Raw genomic sequence first — 16,027 nt, 5'->3', positions numbered from 1 at the left:
CATTTCAGTGTTGTGCGTCATCAGAAGCGGTTGTTAACGTCACTCTCCGGCGCCGTTGTTGATGTTATGAATGCTAAGCTAACTGTCTAACGTTACACTCAATGTTGTGTCTGACTCGTTCGTGTGGCAGATTTACGAGATGAATTTTAGGCTTTGAGGCATTGCCACCAAATTTTGTACACAGTATCTTTAGTTTAGGTTTAAAGAGCAGAGGAGAGGGACACGAGAGAAGGGTGAGTGCTCTGCTAATCTATGTAATCTGTTAACATTGCTTGCTAGTTGTTAGCATAACAACCATTCATGTGGAAAATTAATTATTTCTCGGCTAGGTTTATGTTATTTATCAGTTACAGTTTTTCTATAATATGACAGTGTTTGCATACTAATCGTGCTTGTTTCAGAATTACATAATTTGTCAAATATCGTTGATATTATTATAGTCTTCATACTGCATTTAACGTAATGGTCGTGATTATTATCACACTAAGGGGCCTAAGATATAACTCTTCTGCATGTATCACACTCTCATAACAGAATGTATTATAACATAAAACGTGTGGCTATCAATCAGATCAGTTATGTAAAGGGGATCTGTTATGTGATATATACTTTTGTCTAGATAGATAGATTGATAGACAGATAGATAGAAAGTCAAAAAGATGGATAGATAGATAGATAGATAGATAGATAGAGTCCGATAGGTAGATAAATTATTGGATGGATAGACAGTCAGATACATAGACACAGACGGATGGATAGACAGTCAGATACGTAGACACAGTCGGATGGATAGACAGTCAGATACGTAGACTCAGTCGGATGGATAGACAGTCAGATGATACGTAGAGTCAGTCAGATAGATAGACAGTCAGATGGATAGACAGTCAGATACGTAGACACAGTCGGATGGATAGACAGTCAGATACGTAGACAGTCGGATGGATAGACAGTCAGATACGTAGACTCAGTCGGATGGATAGACAATCAGATGGATACAGTCAGATACGTAGACTCAGTCGGATGGATAGACAGTCAGATACGTAGACTCAGTCGGATGGATAGACAGTCAGATACGTAGACTCAGTCGGATGGATAGACAGTCAGATACGTAGACTCAGTCGGATGGATAGACAGTCAGATACGTAGACTCAGTCGGATGGATAGACAGTCAGATACGTAGACTCAGTCGGATGGATAGACAGTCAGATACGTAGACTCAGTCGGATGGATAGACAGTCAGATACGTAGACTCAGTCGGATGGATAGACAGTCAGATACGTAGACTCAGTCGGATGGATAGACAGTCAGATACGTAGACTCAGTCGGATGGATAGACAGTCAGATACGTAGACTCAGTCGGATGGATAGACAGTCAGATACGTAGACTCAGTCGGATGGATAGACAGTCAGATACGTAGACTCAGTCGGATGGATAGACAGTCAGATACGTAGACTCAGTCGGATGGATAGACAGTCAGATACGTAGACTCAGTCGGATGGATAGACAGTCAGATACGTAGACTCAGTCGGATGGATAGACAGTCAGATACGTAGACTCAGTCGGATGGATAGACAGTCAGATACGTAGACTCAGTCGGATGGATAGACAGTCAGATACGTAGACTCAGTCGGATGGATAGACAGTCAGATACGTAGACTCAGTCGGATGGATAGACAGTCAGATACGTAGACTCAGTCGGATGGATAGACAGTCAGATACGTAGACTCAGTCGGATGGATAGACAGTCAGATACGTAGACTCAGTCGGATGGATAGACAGTCAGATACGTAGACTCAGTCGGATGGATAGACAGTCAGATACGTAGACTCAGTCGGATGGATAGACAGTCAGATACGTAGACTCAGTCGGATGGATAGACAGTCAGATACGTAGACTCAGTCGGATGGATAGACAGTCAGATACGTAGACTCAGTCGGATGGATAGACAGTCAGATACGTAGACTCAGTCGGATGGATAGACAGTCAGATACGTAGACTCAGTCGGATGGATAGACAGTCAGATACGTAGACTCAGTCGGATGGATAGACAGTCAGATACGTAGACTCAGTCGGATGGATAGACAGTCAGATACGTAGACTCAGTCGGATGGATAGACAGTCAGATACGTAGACTCAGTCGGATGGATAGACAGTCAGATACGTAGACTCAGTCGGATGGATAGACAGTCAGATACGTAGACTCAGTCGGATGGATAGACAGTCAGATACGTAGACTCAGTCGGATGGATAGACAGTCAGATACGTAGACTCAGTCGGATGGATAGACAGTCAGATACGTAGACTCAGTCGGATGGATAGACAGTCAGATACGTAGACTCAGTCGGATGGATAGACAGTCAGATGGATACAGTCAGATATGTAGACTCAGTCGGATGGAAACACATCAAATACCTGAGGCACATACTTACCTGAGCGTCATTGAAACAGCTCTCTGTCTTTTCTCAGGAGCCTAATGCAGTCTGCTGCAGAGACTGTGGAGAATGCCTCCATCCTGTCAGGTGGCTCGGCACAGGACGGTCATCGGCTCTGGATCGGCAACATTGACCCTAAAATCACAGAGTGAGTGTTTGCAGTAAGCCAGCGCTGCACTGCCTCCCAGGCAGACCTGCGGAGCTGCCCATGGATAGACAGTCAGATACGTAGACTCAGTCGGATGGATAGACAGTCAGATAGATAGATAAACAGATTGACTGATATAAAGACAGATACAGATGGACAGATTGATAGATTGATTGAAAGAAACTTTAGATAGATAGATAGATAGATAGAAAGAAGAATGTTACATATATATTCAAACACATCAAATACCTGAGGCACATACTTACCTGAGCGTCATTGAAACAGCTCTCTGTCTTTTCTCAGGAGCCTAATGCAGTCTGCTGCAGAGACTGTGGAGAATGCCTCCATCCTGTCAGGTGGCTCGGCACGGGACGGTCATCGGCTCTGGATCGGCAACATTGACCCTAAAATCACAGAGTGAGTGTTTGCAGTAAGCCAGCGCTGCACTGCCTCCCAGGCAGACCTGCGGAGCTGCCCGGGTGATTGATTAGCCAAGTGTGTCTTTGTGCTGGAGAATGAGCAGATGACGACAAGGCGTGTTAAAGAGAGCCGCTCGGCCGTGGAGACCTGTTTTGCTGAGGGGCTGCCATCATTTCTCATTCACCTGGCGTGTTTACTTAGTGAACCTGTAGCGGCTGCTCAAGGTGGAGAGGGGGTGGCTGGGTGACACGGAAGGGAAGCGAGAGAGAAATAGCACACGTTGCTGGAGAGCCCCTGGAAAATGTACGGCTTGCCCGGGCTGGCGTCTAGACAGGCGTTTCCTTCCCTCTCGCTCCTCTGTTTTTCTTTAAATAACCTGCTTGAATGAAAACAGCCGTGATGCCCACAGGCTGGTGATTGGGAAGATTAATTAGTTCACATGCTGGGAGTGTTTGTAGTAGCGAGTTCCACTTCAGGGTCCTGCAGATCTCTCACACACACAGACACACAGTGGAGTCCTGCTATGTGAGGTCAGCGTTCACCCAAAGGCAACTTCTTCCTGGGGTTTCCAAGTAAGTGGATAATTGAGAGTGGTAATTGAGTTGGGACTCTTGGGAGGTGAAAAGGTACTTTAGGTACTGCTCTGTAGCAGTTTTTTGAAGAAATTTATGAAGAAACCAAGGAGATGAGGTAAAAGATTTGAGGAACTGGATGGCCATGACCTTTTTCAACGATTAGGAATTTTGGTCTTGTTTACACCTATTAATATGCTCTTTTGGTCGTCCAAACACAAGTGGTCAGTAGTAGTCAACCGATTTATATTGTTTTAAAGACTGATGTCAGTGCCAATATCTTCTTGGAGAGCAGGATGATCAATGGGTGATATAAAGCAGATATATATGATTTTACACTATATAATTTAAATAACATACATGCATAACAATTGCTGCAATTAAATTTAGATTTATTTTACGTATTTACTAAATTTGAAATAATCAAAATCAATCAATATTAAAAAATAATTTGAACTTATATTATTAATTTTGCAAGTTAATTTTTTTAATTTAAATTTATAATTTATTTTCAGAAATATATATTTTTAAAAACATTAGTAAAAAGGATGTAAATGTTGTAAGTAATCTATTAAGTTTGTGCACAATGGGAATCATGTTTTCTCAAATAAAGGCTAGGTAAACCTTATTGTGCATACAGTGGATATAACACAGCATAGTTTGAAATAAAAAATATAAATATTTTGAATCAAATCTTTTTTTTAAAGATCCCCCCCCGACAGATCAGAATTGACAGGAAGTGAAGTGGGAGAGAGAAGGGGGACGGGATCGGGAAAGGTCCTCGAGTCGGGACTCGAACACGGGACGCCCGTAGCGCAATGGCGCTGTATGTCGGCGCACTGCCCACAAGGCTATCGGTGCCAACAGCTTCTAAAAAAATGTTAATTTTTTATTTTGCACTGGGACTTTTTTTTGCATTTATTAAATTTAAAGGTAGGGTAGACGGTTTTGGAGAGGCTAGCAATTAGCAAGCTAGCTTTGAAAGCATAAGATCCCACCCTCCCTGCAAATCACTCTCCAAAGCCACGCCTCCAAAACACGTGAACGTGCACAGGCAGGACCGAGGGGTATGATTGGACAAACATTTTATGGTCTTACACCTTCCAAAGACGATACACAGCTGTGCTCATAAGTTTACATACCCCTTGCAGAATGTGCAAAGTGTTAATCATTGAAACAAAATAAGAGGGATCATGAAAATTGCATGTTGTTTTTTATTAAGTACTGTCCTGAATAGGCTGTTTCACATAACAGATGTTTACATATACTCCACAAGACAAAATAATAACTGAATTTATAAAAATGTCAGATAGATAGATAAACAGATTGACTGATATAAAGACAGATACAGATGGACAGATTGATAGTTTGATTGAAAGAAACTTTAGATAGATAGATAGATAGAAAGAAGAATGTTACATATATATTCAAACACATCAAATACCTGAGGCACATACTTACCTGAGCGTCATTGAAACAGCTCTCTGTCTTTTCTCAGGAGCCTAATGCAGTCTGCTGCAGAGACTGTGGAGAATGCCTCCATCCTGTCAGGTGGCTCGGCACAGGACGGTCATCGGCTCTGGATCGGCAACATTGACCCTAAAATCACAGAGTGAGTGTTTGCAGTAAGCCAGCGCTGCACTGCCTCCCAGGCAGACCTGCGGAGCTGCCCGGGTGATTGATTAGCCAAGTGTGTCTTTGTGCTGGAGAATGAGCAGATGACGACAAGGCGTGTTAAAGAGAGCCGCTCGGCCGTGGAGACCTGTTTTGCTGAGGGGCTGCCATCATTTCTCATTCACCTGGCGTGTTTATTTAGTGAACCTGTAGCGGCTGCTCAAGGTGGAGAGGGGGTGGCTGGGTGACACGGAAGGGAAGCGAGAGAGAAATAGCACACGTTGCTGGAGAGCCCCTGGAAAATGTACGGCTTGCCCGGGCTGGCGTCTAGACAGGCGTTTCCTTCCCTCTCGCTCCTCTGTTTTTCTTTAAATAACCTGCTTGAATGAAAACAGCCGTGATGCCCACAGGCTGGTGATTGGGAAGATTAATTAGTTCACATGCTGGGAGTGTTTGTAGTAGCGAGTTCCACTTCAGGGTCCTGCAGATCTCTCACACACACAGACACACAGTGGAGTCCTGCTATGTGAGGTCAGCGTTCACCCAAAGGCAACTTCTTCCTGGGGTTTCCAAGTAAGTGGATAATTGAGAGTGGTAATTGAGTTGGGACTCTTGGGAGGTGAAAAGGTACTTTAGGTACTGCTCTGTAGCAGTTTTTTGAAGAGATTTATGAAGAAACCAAGGAGATGAGGTAAAAGATTTGAGGAACTGGATGGCCATGACCTTTTTCAACGATTAGGAATTTTGATCTTGTTTACACCTATTAATATGCTCTTTTGGTCGTCCAAACACAAGTGGTCAGTAGTAGTCAACCGATTTATATTGTTTTAAAGACTGATGTCAGTGCCAATATCTTCTTGGAGAGCAGGATGATCAATGGGTGATATAAAGCAGATATATATGATTTTACACTATATAATTTAAATAACATACATGCATAACAATTGCTGCAATTAAATTTAGATTTATTTTACGTATTTACTAAATTTGAAATAATCAAAATCAATCAATATTAAAAAATAATTTGAACTTATATTATTAATTTTGCAAGTTAATTTTTTTAATTTAAATTTATAATTTATTTTCAGAAATATATATTTTTAAAAACATTAGTAAAAAGGATGTAAATGTTGTAAGTAATCTATTAAGTTTGTGCACAATGGGAATCATGTTTTCTCAAATAAAGGCTAGGTAAACCTTATTGTGCATACAGTGGATATAACACAGCATAGTTTGAAATAAAAAATATAAATATTTTGAATCAAATCAATTTATGAAGAAACCAAGGAGATGAGGTAAAAGATTTGAGGAACTGGATGGCCATGACCTTTTTCAACGATTAGGAATTTTGGTCTTGTTTACACCTATTAATATGCTCTTTTGGTCGTCCAAACACAAGTGGTCAGTAGTAGTCAACCGATTTATATTGTTTTAAAGACTGATGCCAGTGCCAATATCTTCTTGGAGAGCAGGATGATCAATGGGTGATATAAAGCAGATATATATGATTTTACACTATATAATTTAAATAACATACATGCATAACAATTGCTGCAATTAAATTTAGATTTATTTTACGTATTTACTAAATTTGAAATAATCAAAATCAATCAATATTAAAAAATAATTTGAACTTATATTATTAATTTTGCAAGTTAATTTTTTTAATTTAAATTTATAATTTATTTTCAGAAATATATATTTTTAAAAACATTAGTAAAAAGGATGTAAATGTTGTAAGTAATCTATTAAGTTTGTGCACACTGGGAATCATGTTTTCTCAAATAAAGGCTAGGTAAACCTTATTGTGCATACAGTGGATATAACACAGCATAGTTTGAAATAAAAAATATAAATATTTTGAATCAAATCTTTTTTTTAAAGATCCCCCCCCCGACAGATCAGAATTGACAGGAAGTGAAGTGGGAGAGAGAAGGGGGACGGGATCGGGAAAGGTCCTCGAGTCGGGACTCGAACACGGGACACCCGTAGCGCAATGGCGCTGTATGTCGGCGCACTGCCCACAAGGCTATCGGTGCCAACAGCTTCTAAAAAACTGTTAATTTTTTATTTTGCACTGGGACTTTTTTTGCATTTATTAAATTTAAAGGTAGGGTAGACGGTTTTGGAGAGGCTAGCAATTAGCCAGCTAGCTTTGAAAGCATAAGATCCCACCCTCCCTGCAAATCACTCTCCAAAGCCACGCCTCCAAAACACGTGAACGTGCACAGGCAGGACCGAGGGGTATGATTGGACAAACATTTTATGGTCTTACACCTTCCAAAGACGATACACAGCTGTGCTCATAAGTTTACATACCCCTTGCAGAATGTGCAAAGTGTTAATCATTGAAACAAAATAAGAGGGATCATGAAAATTGCATGTTGTTTTTTATTAAGTACTGTCCTGAATAGGCTGTTTCACATAACAGATGTTTACATATACTCCACAAGACAAAATAATAACTGAATTTATAAAAATGACCCCTCTCAAAAGTTTACATACCCTTGAATCTTAATACTGTGTGTCATTTCCTGGATGATCCACGACTGTTTATATATTTTGTGATAGTTGTTCATGAGTCCCTTGTTTGTCCTGAGCAGTTCAACTGCCTGCTGTTCTTCAGAAAAATCCTCCAGCTCCCACACATTCTTTGGTTTTCCAGCATTTTCTGCATATTTGAACCCTTTCCAACATTAACTGTATGATTTTGAAATCCATCTTTTAACACTGAGGACAATTGAGGGACTCGTGCATAACTATTACAAAAGGTGAAAACATGTACTGGTGCTCAAGAAGGCAACACAATGCATTAAGAGATGGGGGGGGGGGTACTAAATAAAAAATAACATGCAATTTTCATTATCCCTCTTATTTTGTTTCAATTACTAACATTTTGCACATTCTGCAAGGGGTATGTAAACTTATGAGCACAACTGTAAATACAGTTAGACCACTTAACTTAGTGATTTCTATCGGGATGTGAAAAGACTTACCAGCATAACAAAAATAGTTTTTAAACCAAATCACCTACCCTGCCTTTAATGCAACAAATACTACTATGAATTATATTTGTACTACAATAGTAAAAAATGTGTTTTTTTTTTTTTTACTATTGTAGTGGTGCATAATTATAATAAAAATAATGTCACAATGCAAAAATGCTTTAGTGGTCCTAAATACAGGCTTCATTTTTAAATGTCAAATTTTTGTGTGAAATATGACATTTCTTGACAGTTTTTGTGAGTTTTACCCAGTAGTTTTTGGGACTGAAAACAAAAACACAGTACGAACACTCCATTTGTCTCTTTCAAGTTATTCTCATGTTATTTCCCTGGCCTTTGTGCATTAACAAACAATTTGCATCTGTCAGTTTGCAATAAATTAGCAAGCTAAAGTAACATTTTGGAAATTAAAATCTAGGAAAAATCAGCTGTGCGCCTTCATGCTTAGATTCTGATGTAACGGTAATGTATTGAAAAAACACTTTTTTTTGTCAGTCATTCCATCACTTCACAAACAGCCTCATTTATTTAATATGATTAATCTCAATACATCACAGGTTTGGAAAAGTCTGTGACATACACATTTACAGTTCTGCAAATAGTCACCAACAAATTTCAGTAAGACAAAAAGAAAATCATTCTGTTCTTTCACTGTAAACAGTTTCTCCTGAGTGCTAATCCATCTACCTTACTGACTGTAAGTTTCACCATCATCGTTACATTAATCACAAGCTGTAGCTAGATGGAAAAATTACAGTTTCTGGACACAGTTGCTTAATTTCTCTCATTTTTTCCCACTGAAATGTGGTATAAATGTATGACGCTGATTTGTGGTATAGTCAGTGCTTGGGCACCATGACAAGTCACATTGCTGAAATTGCACGAGTCTCATACTTTCCACCTGTCAAATCAGCCCTTTGTCGACACTCTATCCAGGGTGTGTCTCAATCCGTTAGTGAAGTAATTACACTTCCTGAGGAGTCAGCCCTTTCTAGAGCTGTCCCATTGTCAAAATCTTTCTAAAACTGGAAAGTTGTTTCAGTAGCACAGACTTACTCATCACTGTCCCAATATCACCTATTTCCAATGTACACTTTCACATCATATGGAACTAGGATGTGTAATGGGACACAGCCCAAAAAGAACTGTGTTGTATACCATGTCACAGGTGTCTCACAAGTTCTCAAGCACTTTGGCCTCTGTCAGATCCACCTTCACTAATCCTGCAGCTTGAGTGACATTCAGATACCAGGTGCTGAAGTTCGACAAACCCATGTAGAGGACAGTGATGACAACATATCTTCGCAGTTTCCGTTTAATGAAAACATCCGTCAACATTTACAGAGCTCCACCCCATCACACATGCAAAGTCTCTCTGACACAAATATACAAACTTTCTTTCAGGTTTGGTTTCCCACAGTTGAGACCTGTGGCGGATGCGGCCGTTCACACAAAGCAGGAGCTGCTTTCGTTATAACAGGCTGACATATTGACCCGTCCATGCTCCGCTGGGGCTCATTTAGGGCCGGTGATGGATCTACCATGTGCCGCAGGTTGTTTGTGCTTTTGGAGGCCTGCTTTGCATTGTCCGTTACATGGGTAGAAGGTAACAGGAGGCCTATCCGATGGGACGGCCGAGGAGGAAAACAGCACTGGCCTCAGACCACACCCTCCAGTCATCTGAAATAGACACATGTCTGTTGGAATTGCTCCTTGACCTTGATATCCGTGCTGTTTTCTTGATTCTGTGCTGCTAAATGTTTCTCAAGGTCTTTGACTGCATGCTGCACAGCGATACTGAAACGGGAGACGCTGCAGGTGGGTGGGCAGCGCTCTGACTTCTTTGGCCCAAACAGATGACATGCTTGGCTCAAGTCAACACTTTCACAAAATACTCCAAGCTCCTTGGACGGACCCCTTCTTCCTCCTAAAAGGCACATTTTATGGCCCTCTGGGGCCATCCATTGTGGTCTGAAAAAAAAATCTACAGGTTGTCCCTTTGAATCGGGACACTATCGATGCTTCAATCTGTGGCAAGTCAGGAAGATCCCATGGCCCGAGCCTGAGAGGGTGGTGGCTGGGAAAGTGCGAAGTACTACTTGGAGAAAAGCTCCTGGGAGAGGAGGGGAAAACATTAATAATACCAAAGCCAGGACCCCCAGTTCTATCTGCGTTCCTACCTTTCCAGGATTAAAAATAACCTCAACCAGCTAAAACAATAAAGAAATCCCCGGCATCTCCTCGTCTTGATGCAGGAGGCAACTCCCAGACGCTCCGGCTGTCATGCTGGAAGAACAACAACATAGTAAGAAGTTCCACAAATGTATTGTTGTTTATCCCGAGCGTGTCTTGAGCACGTTCCTGATTCTCAGTTCGGTAGCTTTCCCAGCCTTTTCCCAGCTGCAGGAAATGCTTGAATGCCTTCCTGAGCTGCATTACTTTAGAATTTGGTTTCAGGGATGCCCATGTGATGCCACTACGTTAAGATGAATCATTGAAGATGATGCCAACACTAGCGACAAGTTGCTTCATATTTACTTGAGTTTTAACGACAAGTAGGAGCTTCGAAGATAAAGACTTACTGACCTTGACACACTGACATGAGTTTGATACCATGTACTGATTTTCCCCTTCATGTTTCTGCTCACTGGTTGCACCACATGGCAGTTTTTTAAAGATTTTTTTTGGCATTTTTGCCTTTATGATAGGACAGATCAGAGCTGACAGGAAGCGAAGTGGGAGAGAGAGGGGGGGGGGGGAGATTGGGAAAGGTCTTCGAGTCGGGATTCGAACTCGGGATGCCCGTTGCGCAACAGCGCTGTATGTCGGCGCTCTACTCAGGCTATCGGCGCAGACACATTAAGTTTTTTTTAGATGTTTTCTTTTCAAGAGTTTCATCCTTTTTAAGAGGCTTTTCTTCTTCATTATAAAAGCAGATCTGTTGTACATTATTTACATTTACATTGAGTCATTTAGCAGATGCTTTTATCCAAAGCGACTTACAAATGAGGACAATGGAAGCAATCAGAATCAACAAAAGAGCAATAATAAGCAAGTGCTATGACAAGTCTCAGTTAGCCTAACGCAGTACACGTACCACTTATTTGTTATTTATGCTCTAAATTGTTTTTACATGATTACCTCTTTTATGAAGAACGTGTTTTTCAAGTAATTGTTTATAGAAATTGCATTTTGTATTTTTGATAGGCACAAAAAATAAAATAAAACGAGTGTCATTGAACCTTTACTTTGCTTTTGTCACATGTTGTTTTCCAACAACTTGAAAAAACTTTGTGCAAATGGAGTCGTGTTCATGCAGCGTTAAGTCACATTAAATGTTAACGGTTCAGATGACATACAGGTGAACATGCAGAAGCAAGGATACTTGCAAACATTCTCTTTTATGCACAGACTGCATGCTAGACTGCTCTCGAATGCTGTGGACATGGTTGTTTGAAGAAGACTATTTGTACAAAGCTCTCTTTGTTTGAATAGCACAGGTTCAGCGTGAAGTTCTCTTGGAAAGAAATTCTTTATTCTTATTTCACAAGAGTTCTCTAGCTGTATTGAATAATTTCTTTTACTAGACTTTCATTTTTGGCTGATGTCACCAAACCCTTTATTTTCTTTTCCAACGTTCATTCATATAGAGGCCAAGCCGGTCTTGGTATGCAACACCCACTTTTTACAAATCAATTCCCAATGGATGCGCGTCCCACTTTCACTTGGAAATATGTCAAATTTGGAATTTAATGAGTTGCAAATGCCATTTCATGTTGCTGTGTTCCAACACATTGAACCTTGGTGATCATATGGGCATTGTGAATTTGAATCTGGCTTGCAACATTTCAAATTCACCTGTCTTTCATCGCAATCACTTTCTTTCTTTCATGGAACACACAAAAATATATTTTGAAGAATGTTTCAACTGTTTTGGTCTACAGTGTAAGTCGGTGGGGTCCAAAATGACATTCAACTCTGTCGACCTTCATTAATTAACAAAATAATCAGTACTGTTTTTAGAAATAATAAGGGACTTATTTCTTCCATGACAGTGTAATGTGGTGTTTTGTTTCATGTTCATGTTGTCCATGTCTTTTATTTTGTAATTGTTTCATGGTCCATGTTAGTGTCATGCTTCCCTTGCCTCATGTCTCTCTGCCTTGTGTATGTGTCATGTTCTGATTGGTAGTCTTAGTCATGTGTCTTGTTCCTCATTGGTTTGTTCATGTCATGTGACCCTCCTTGTCTGCTATAAGTAGCCTTCATGTTCCCATTGTGCCTTTGTCGTGCATTGAATGTATTTAACCCGCTGTTGGTGAGTCTAGTCTGTTTGTGTCAAGTCTGCTCATGCTATGTCTGTTCAAGTCAAGTCAAGTCAAGTCTGTGTCTTGGATTATTGTTTGGATGTTTGGATCACTCTGTAAATAAACTGCACTTGGGTTCTCACTACGCTCGCCTTCAGTGGATTGACTCTTTACACATATAATGTATGAGAGCACATCAATAGGAAAACAAAGCCAAAACCTGGACACTTTAGGCAGTTTAATTTAGGTAGTTAGTTTAGACAATTCCAGTAAGAGGATGAGGTGGTGGCGTCCACTTCCGAATTCACTGCCTGCCCTGTCACGGCCACGGAGGTCGTTCATGAACTCACAGACTGCCCTGTCATGGCCACGGAAGCCGTTCTTGAACTCACCGTCTCTCCTGCCACGGCCACGGAGGCCGTCCATGAATTCACTGCCTGTCCTGTTACGGCCATGGAGGCCGTTCATGAACTCACTGTCTGCCCTGTCACGGCCATAGAGGCCGTCCATGAATTCACTGCCTGTCCTGTCACGGCCAAGGAGGCCGTTCATGAACTCACCGTCTGCCCCCTAGACCACCTCCAGTCCTCTACCCTTCTGGACGTTGTGTTGGTTGGGGTGGATGTTACATTAGGGCGTCAGGAGCCGCCCTTAGAGGGGGGGATATGTAATGGGGTGTTTTGTTTCATGTTCATGTTGTCCATGTCTTTTATTTTGTAATTGTTTCATGGTCCATGTTAGTGTCATGCTTCCCTTGCCTCATGTCTCTCTGCCTTGTGTATGTGTCATGTTCTGATTGGTAGTCTTAGTCATGTGTCTTGTTCCCCATTGGTTTGTTCATGTCATCTGTGTCTTGGATTATTGTTTGGATCACTCTGTAAATAAACTGCACTTGGGTTCTCACTACGCTCGCCTTCAGTGGATGACTCTTTACAGACAGCAGGCTATAAAAGCTGTACTCGTCGTAATTGTTTGTCTTAAATTAAACTCTCTGGGAATTCAGTCTTCCGCTTTTTTATATCCTCATTGTCCCTCTGCTGTATCCTTTGTATTGTGTGAATAATAGATTTACAGCAGCTAAAAAGGTGTAAAGAGCGCTGTCATTCTGATCAAGCCTTGCTTACAAAGAATTATGATACCATGACATGCATTATTCCCTTGTGGCCTTTTTTATTCTTGGTTAGTACAATTATTAGTGCCATTTGTTACAGGAAGCATTACGATTAAAATCGCTCATAATTCCAGTGTCCTTAGTTATGACATTATGAGTGCCGAATCCCAAAAATCATCAAAATAAAATCAATCCGTGTTCCTGCAGGTACCACCTAGTGAAGCTCCTGGAGAATATTTTTGGAAGTATGTTGCTAAAAGGCAGTTAGACTTCAAAATAAAATCAATCCGTGTTCCTGCAGGTACCACCTAGTGAAGCTCCTGGAGAAGTTTGGCAAAGTGAAGCAGTTTGACTTCCTGTTCCATAAGTCAGGTCCTCTGGAGGGCCAGCCAAGAGGATACTGCTTTGTCAACTTCCACACCAAAGAGGTTCTGGTCGTTCTTCTTTACAACATCTGAGAATTAATTACCCAAAATACCAAAGGAAGTGTCAGTTTTGATCCAGTAATGATATGCAAGTCTTTAAGAGGCACCTAGACAGCTGATGCAGATAAGGAACCGTTGGCTCTCTGGAGTGTAATATGAGGCAGTCCCAAGGGTGTTGTTGAAGGGGAAATGTGTTTTTAGAGATCTCATTCACGCCCTTCATGAGAGCTTGGAAAACTAGTGATCCATCATCAGCCATTATTGTTCCCTATCATTATGCCATGCTTTCAGCAACAGCCAGAAACTAGAAAGTAACAAACAAACACACAGGAAGGTTCAGAATCAAGACTCTTCAAAGACTATTTTTGAACAGCACTAATAGAGAATTTCAAAAATAGACATGAAACTCTTGTAATCCTGATAGTGTTAGCAGAGTATAGTGACTTGTTTATAGATGCATGTATGATTGTGATCATTATAAAAACATAGCATTTGTAACAATCAGTGTTTTCTGTCCATCACAGGAGGCTGAACGGGCTATTCAGTGTCTGAATGGAAAATTGGCACTTTCTAAGAAGTTAGTGGTGCGTTGGGCTCATGCTCAGGTAAAGGTGGGTATCGTATAAGTTGTGGTGTTTGCTTAGACAATCATCACTATTACTATTGCTCATACTGTAGGTTAGTTAGGTTAGTAGTTTGTTCAAGTCTCTTACCCTAAGTAACTGTTTTTGCCTTATGGAGGGCTGCAAATAATAAATTTTTTGGTAACACTTTAGAATGGGGAACACACAATTTGCTGCTTATTAATAGTTAGTAAGGTAGTTATATAAAAAAAAAGGATATAGAAAGATATAAAATATGGTCATGCAGAATAAGGCATTATTATGTGCTTTATAAGTCCTAATAAACAGCCAATATGCTAGTAATGTGCATGCTAATAAGCAACTAGTTAATAGTGAGAATGGGGCCTTAAAAGAAAGTGTTACCCATTTGTTTTAATCGATCAGACGTTTGCCCTAAAGGGTTAGTTCACCCAAAAATGTAAATTAGGCTGTGTTTTACTCACCCCCGAGGCATCCTAGGTGTATATGACTTTCTTCTTTCAGACAAATTCAGTCGGAGGTATATTAAAATTGTTCTGGCTAGTCCAAGCTCTATCATTGCAGTCAGCGGGTTTTGCAGTGCTTCAGTCCAAAAGAAGTGAAATAAAAAGCGCCCATCCATAAACTCTCACAAGGCTCCGGGGGGTGAACAAAGGCCTCCTGTAGCGAATCGATGCGTTTTTGTAAGAAAAATATCCATATTCAAAACGTAATAATCACTTTAATCTAGCTTGCGCCAACAGTTGTACATGGAAGCAGCTCCGGACGGATGACATATGAGGTAAGCGTTGCGCATCCGCCGGTGAGTCTCGTGAAAACCAACATTTGTTAACAGGAGCAAAGGAAGCAAAGTTTCCTTACTTTAGCAAAGGATAACCAGTCTCCTCTTGGCTTATATCAAAATCCTCTGACATTCTTCTTTACAAATCCTCATTTCGTACTTCTAATTAGTGACCGTTGTTTTGTTTTGATCTCTCCCCTGCACTTCCGCGTTTGTCACTTCTGAGCGGCGCATGCGCAAAGCTGAACTCATACGTCATCCGCCGGAGCTGCTTCCGTTTACAACAGTGAGCGCAAGCTAGATTAAATTTATTATTATGTTTTAAATATGCATATTACAAAAATGCATCAATTCACTACAGGAGGCCTTTGTTCATCCCCCGGAGCCATGTGCAGTAGCCCCTCACTGCAGAACAAAGATCCAGGGGGAGGAGTTGGATCCACATCTAGGGGGTGGAGATGATAGGTTTAGGGATCAGGGGGTGGAGATGGGTAGGTTTAGGTTTATGTAAGGTGGGAGGAGTTGGATCTGGATCCAACCTCGCCCCCTGGATCTTGTGTTCTGCAATGAGGACCATCTCGCCGTGTGAGACACTTTTTTTTTTTTTTT

At 40.9% G+C, this 16,027-nt stretch overlaps 1 protein-coding gene across 2 annotated transcripts; it reads left to right on the top strand.

The window, feature by feature from the left end:
* Position 1: 1 nt before the first annotated feature.
* On the top strand, positions 2–14,812 carry LOC107597621 (probable RNA-binding protein 18). Of its 2 annotated transcripts, XM_016288771.1 has the most exons (4): positions 2–233; positions 2,468–2,581; positions 13,912–14,038; positions 14,560–14,812. In XM_016288771.1, exons 2-4 carry the CDS (start codon positions 2,475–2,477, stop codon positions 14,659–14,661), a joined length of 336 nt encoding a protein of 111 aa, XP_016144257.1. In that variant the 5' UTR covers positions 2–233; positions 2,468–2,474; the 3' UTR covers positions 14,662–14,812. The 2 variants fall into 2 exon arrangements, with proteins under 2 accessions (XP_016144257.1, XP_016144259.1); XM_016288773.1 differs by lacking the exons at positions 2–233; positions 2,468–2,581 and adding an exon at positions 5,077–5,185.
* The last annotated feature ends 1,215 nt before the right edge of the window (positions 14,813–16,027 follow it).

Source organism: Sinocyclocheilus grahami, unplaced genomic scaffold (genome assembly GCF_001515645.1).
Source record: "Sinocyclocheilus grahami isolate Dianchi unplaced genomic scaffold, SAMN03320097.WGS_v1.1 scaffold234.1, whole genome shotgun sequence".
In the NCBI taxonomy this organism is placed as follows: Eukaryota; Metazoa; Chordata; class Actinopteri; order Cypriniformes; family Cyprinidae; genus Sinocyclocheilus; species Sinocyclocheilus grahami.
The sequence above is the reverse complement of the archived record's forward strand: the minus strand, read 5'-3'. Positions and strand labels throughout refer to the sequence as shown.

Bases quoted from the DNA above. Each gene is read 5' to 3' on its own strand.
- LOC107597621 (XM_016288771.1), top strand. From the start codon at position 2,475: ATGCAGTCTGCTGCAGAGACTGTGGAGAATGCCTCCATCCTGTCAGGT. The intron at 2,582-13,911 runs GTGAGTGTTTGC...GTGTTCCTGCAG, and splicing joins ATTGACCCTAAAATCACAGA to GTACCACCTAGTGAAGCTCC. The intron at 14,039-14,559 runs GTTCTGGTCGTT...TGTCCATCACAG, and splicing joins TCAACTTCCACACCAAAGAG to GAGGCTGAACGGGCTATTCA.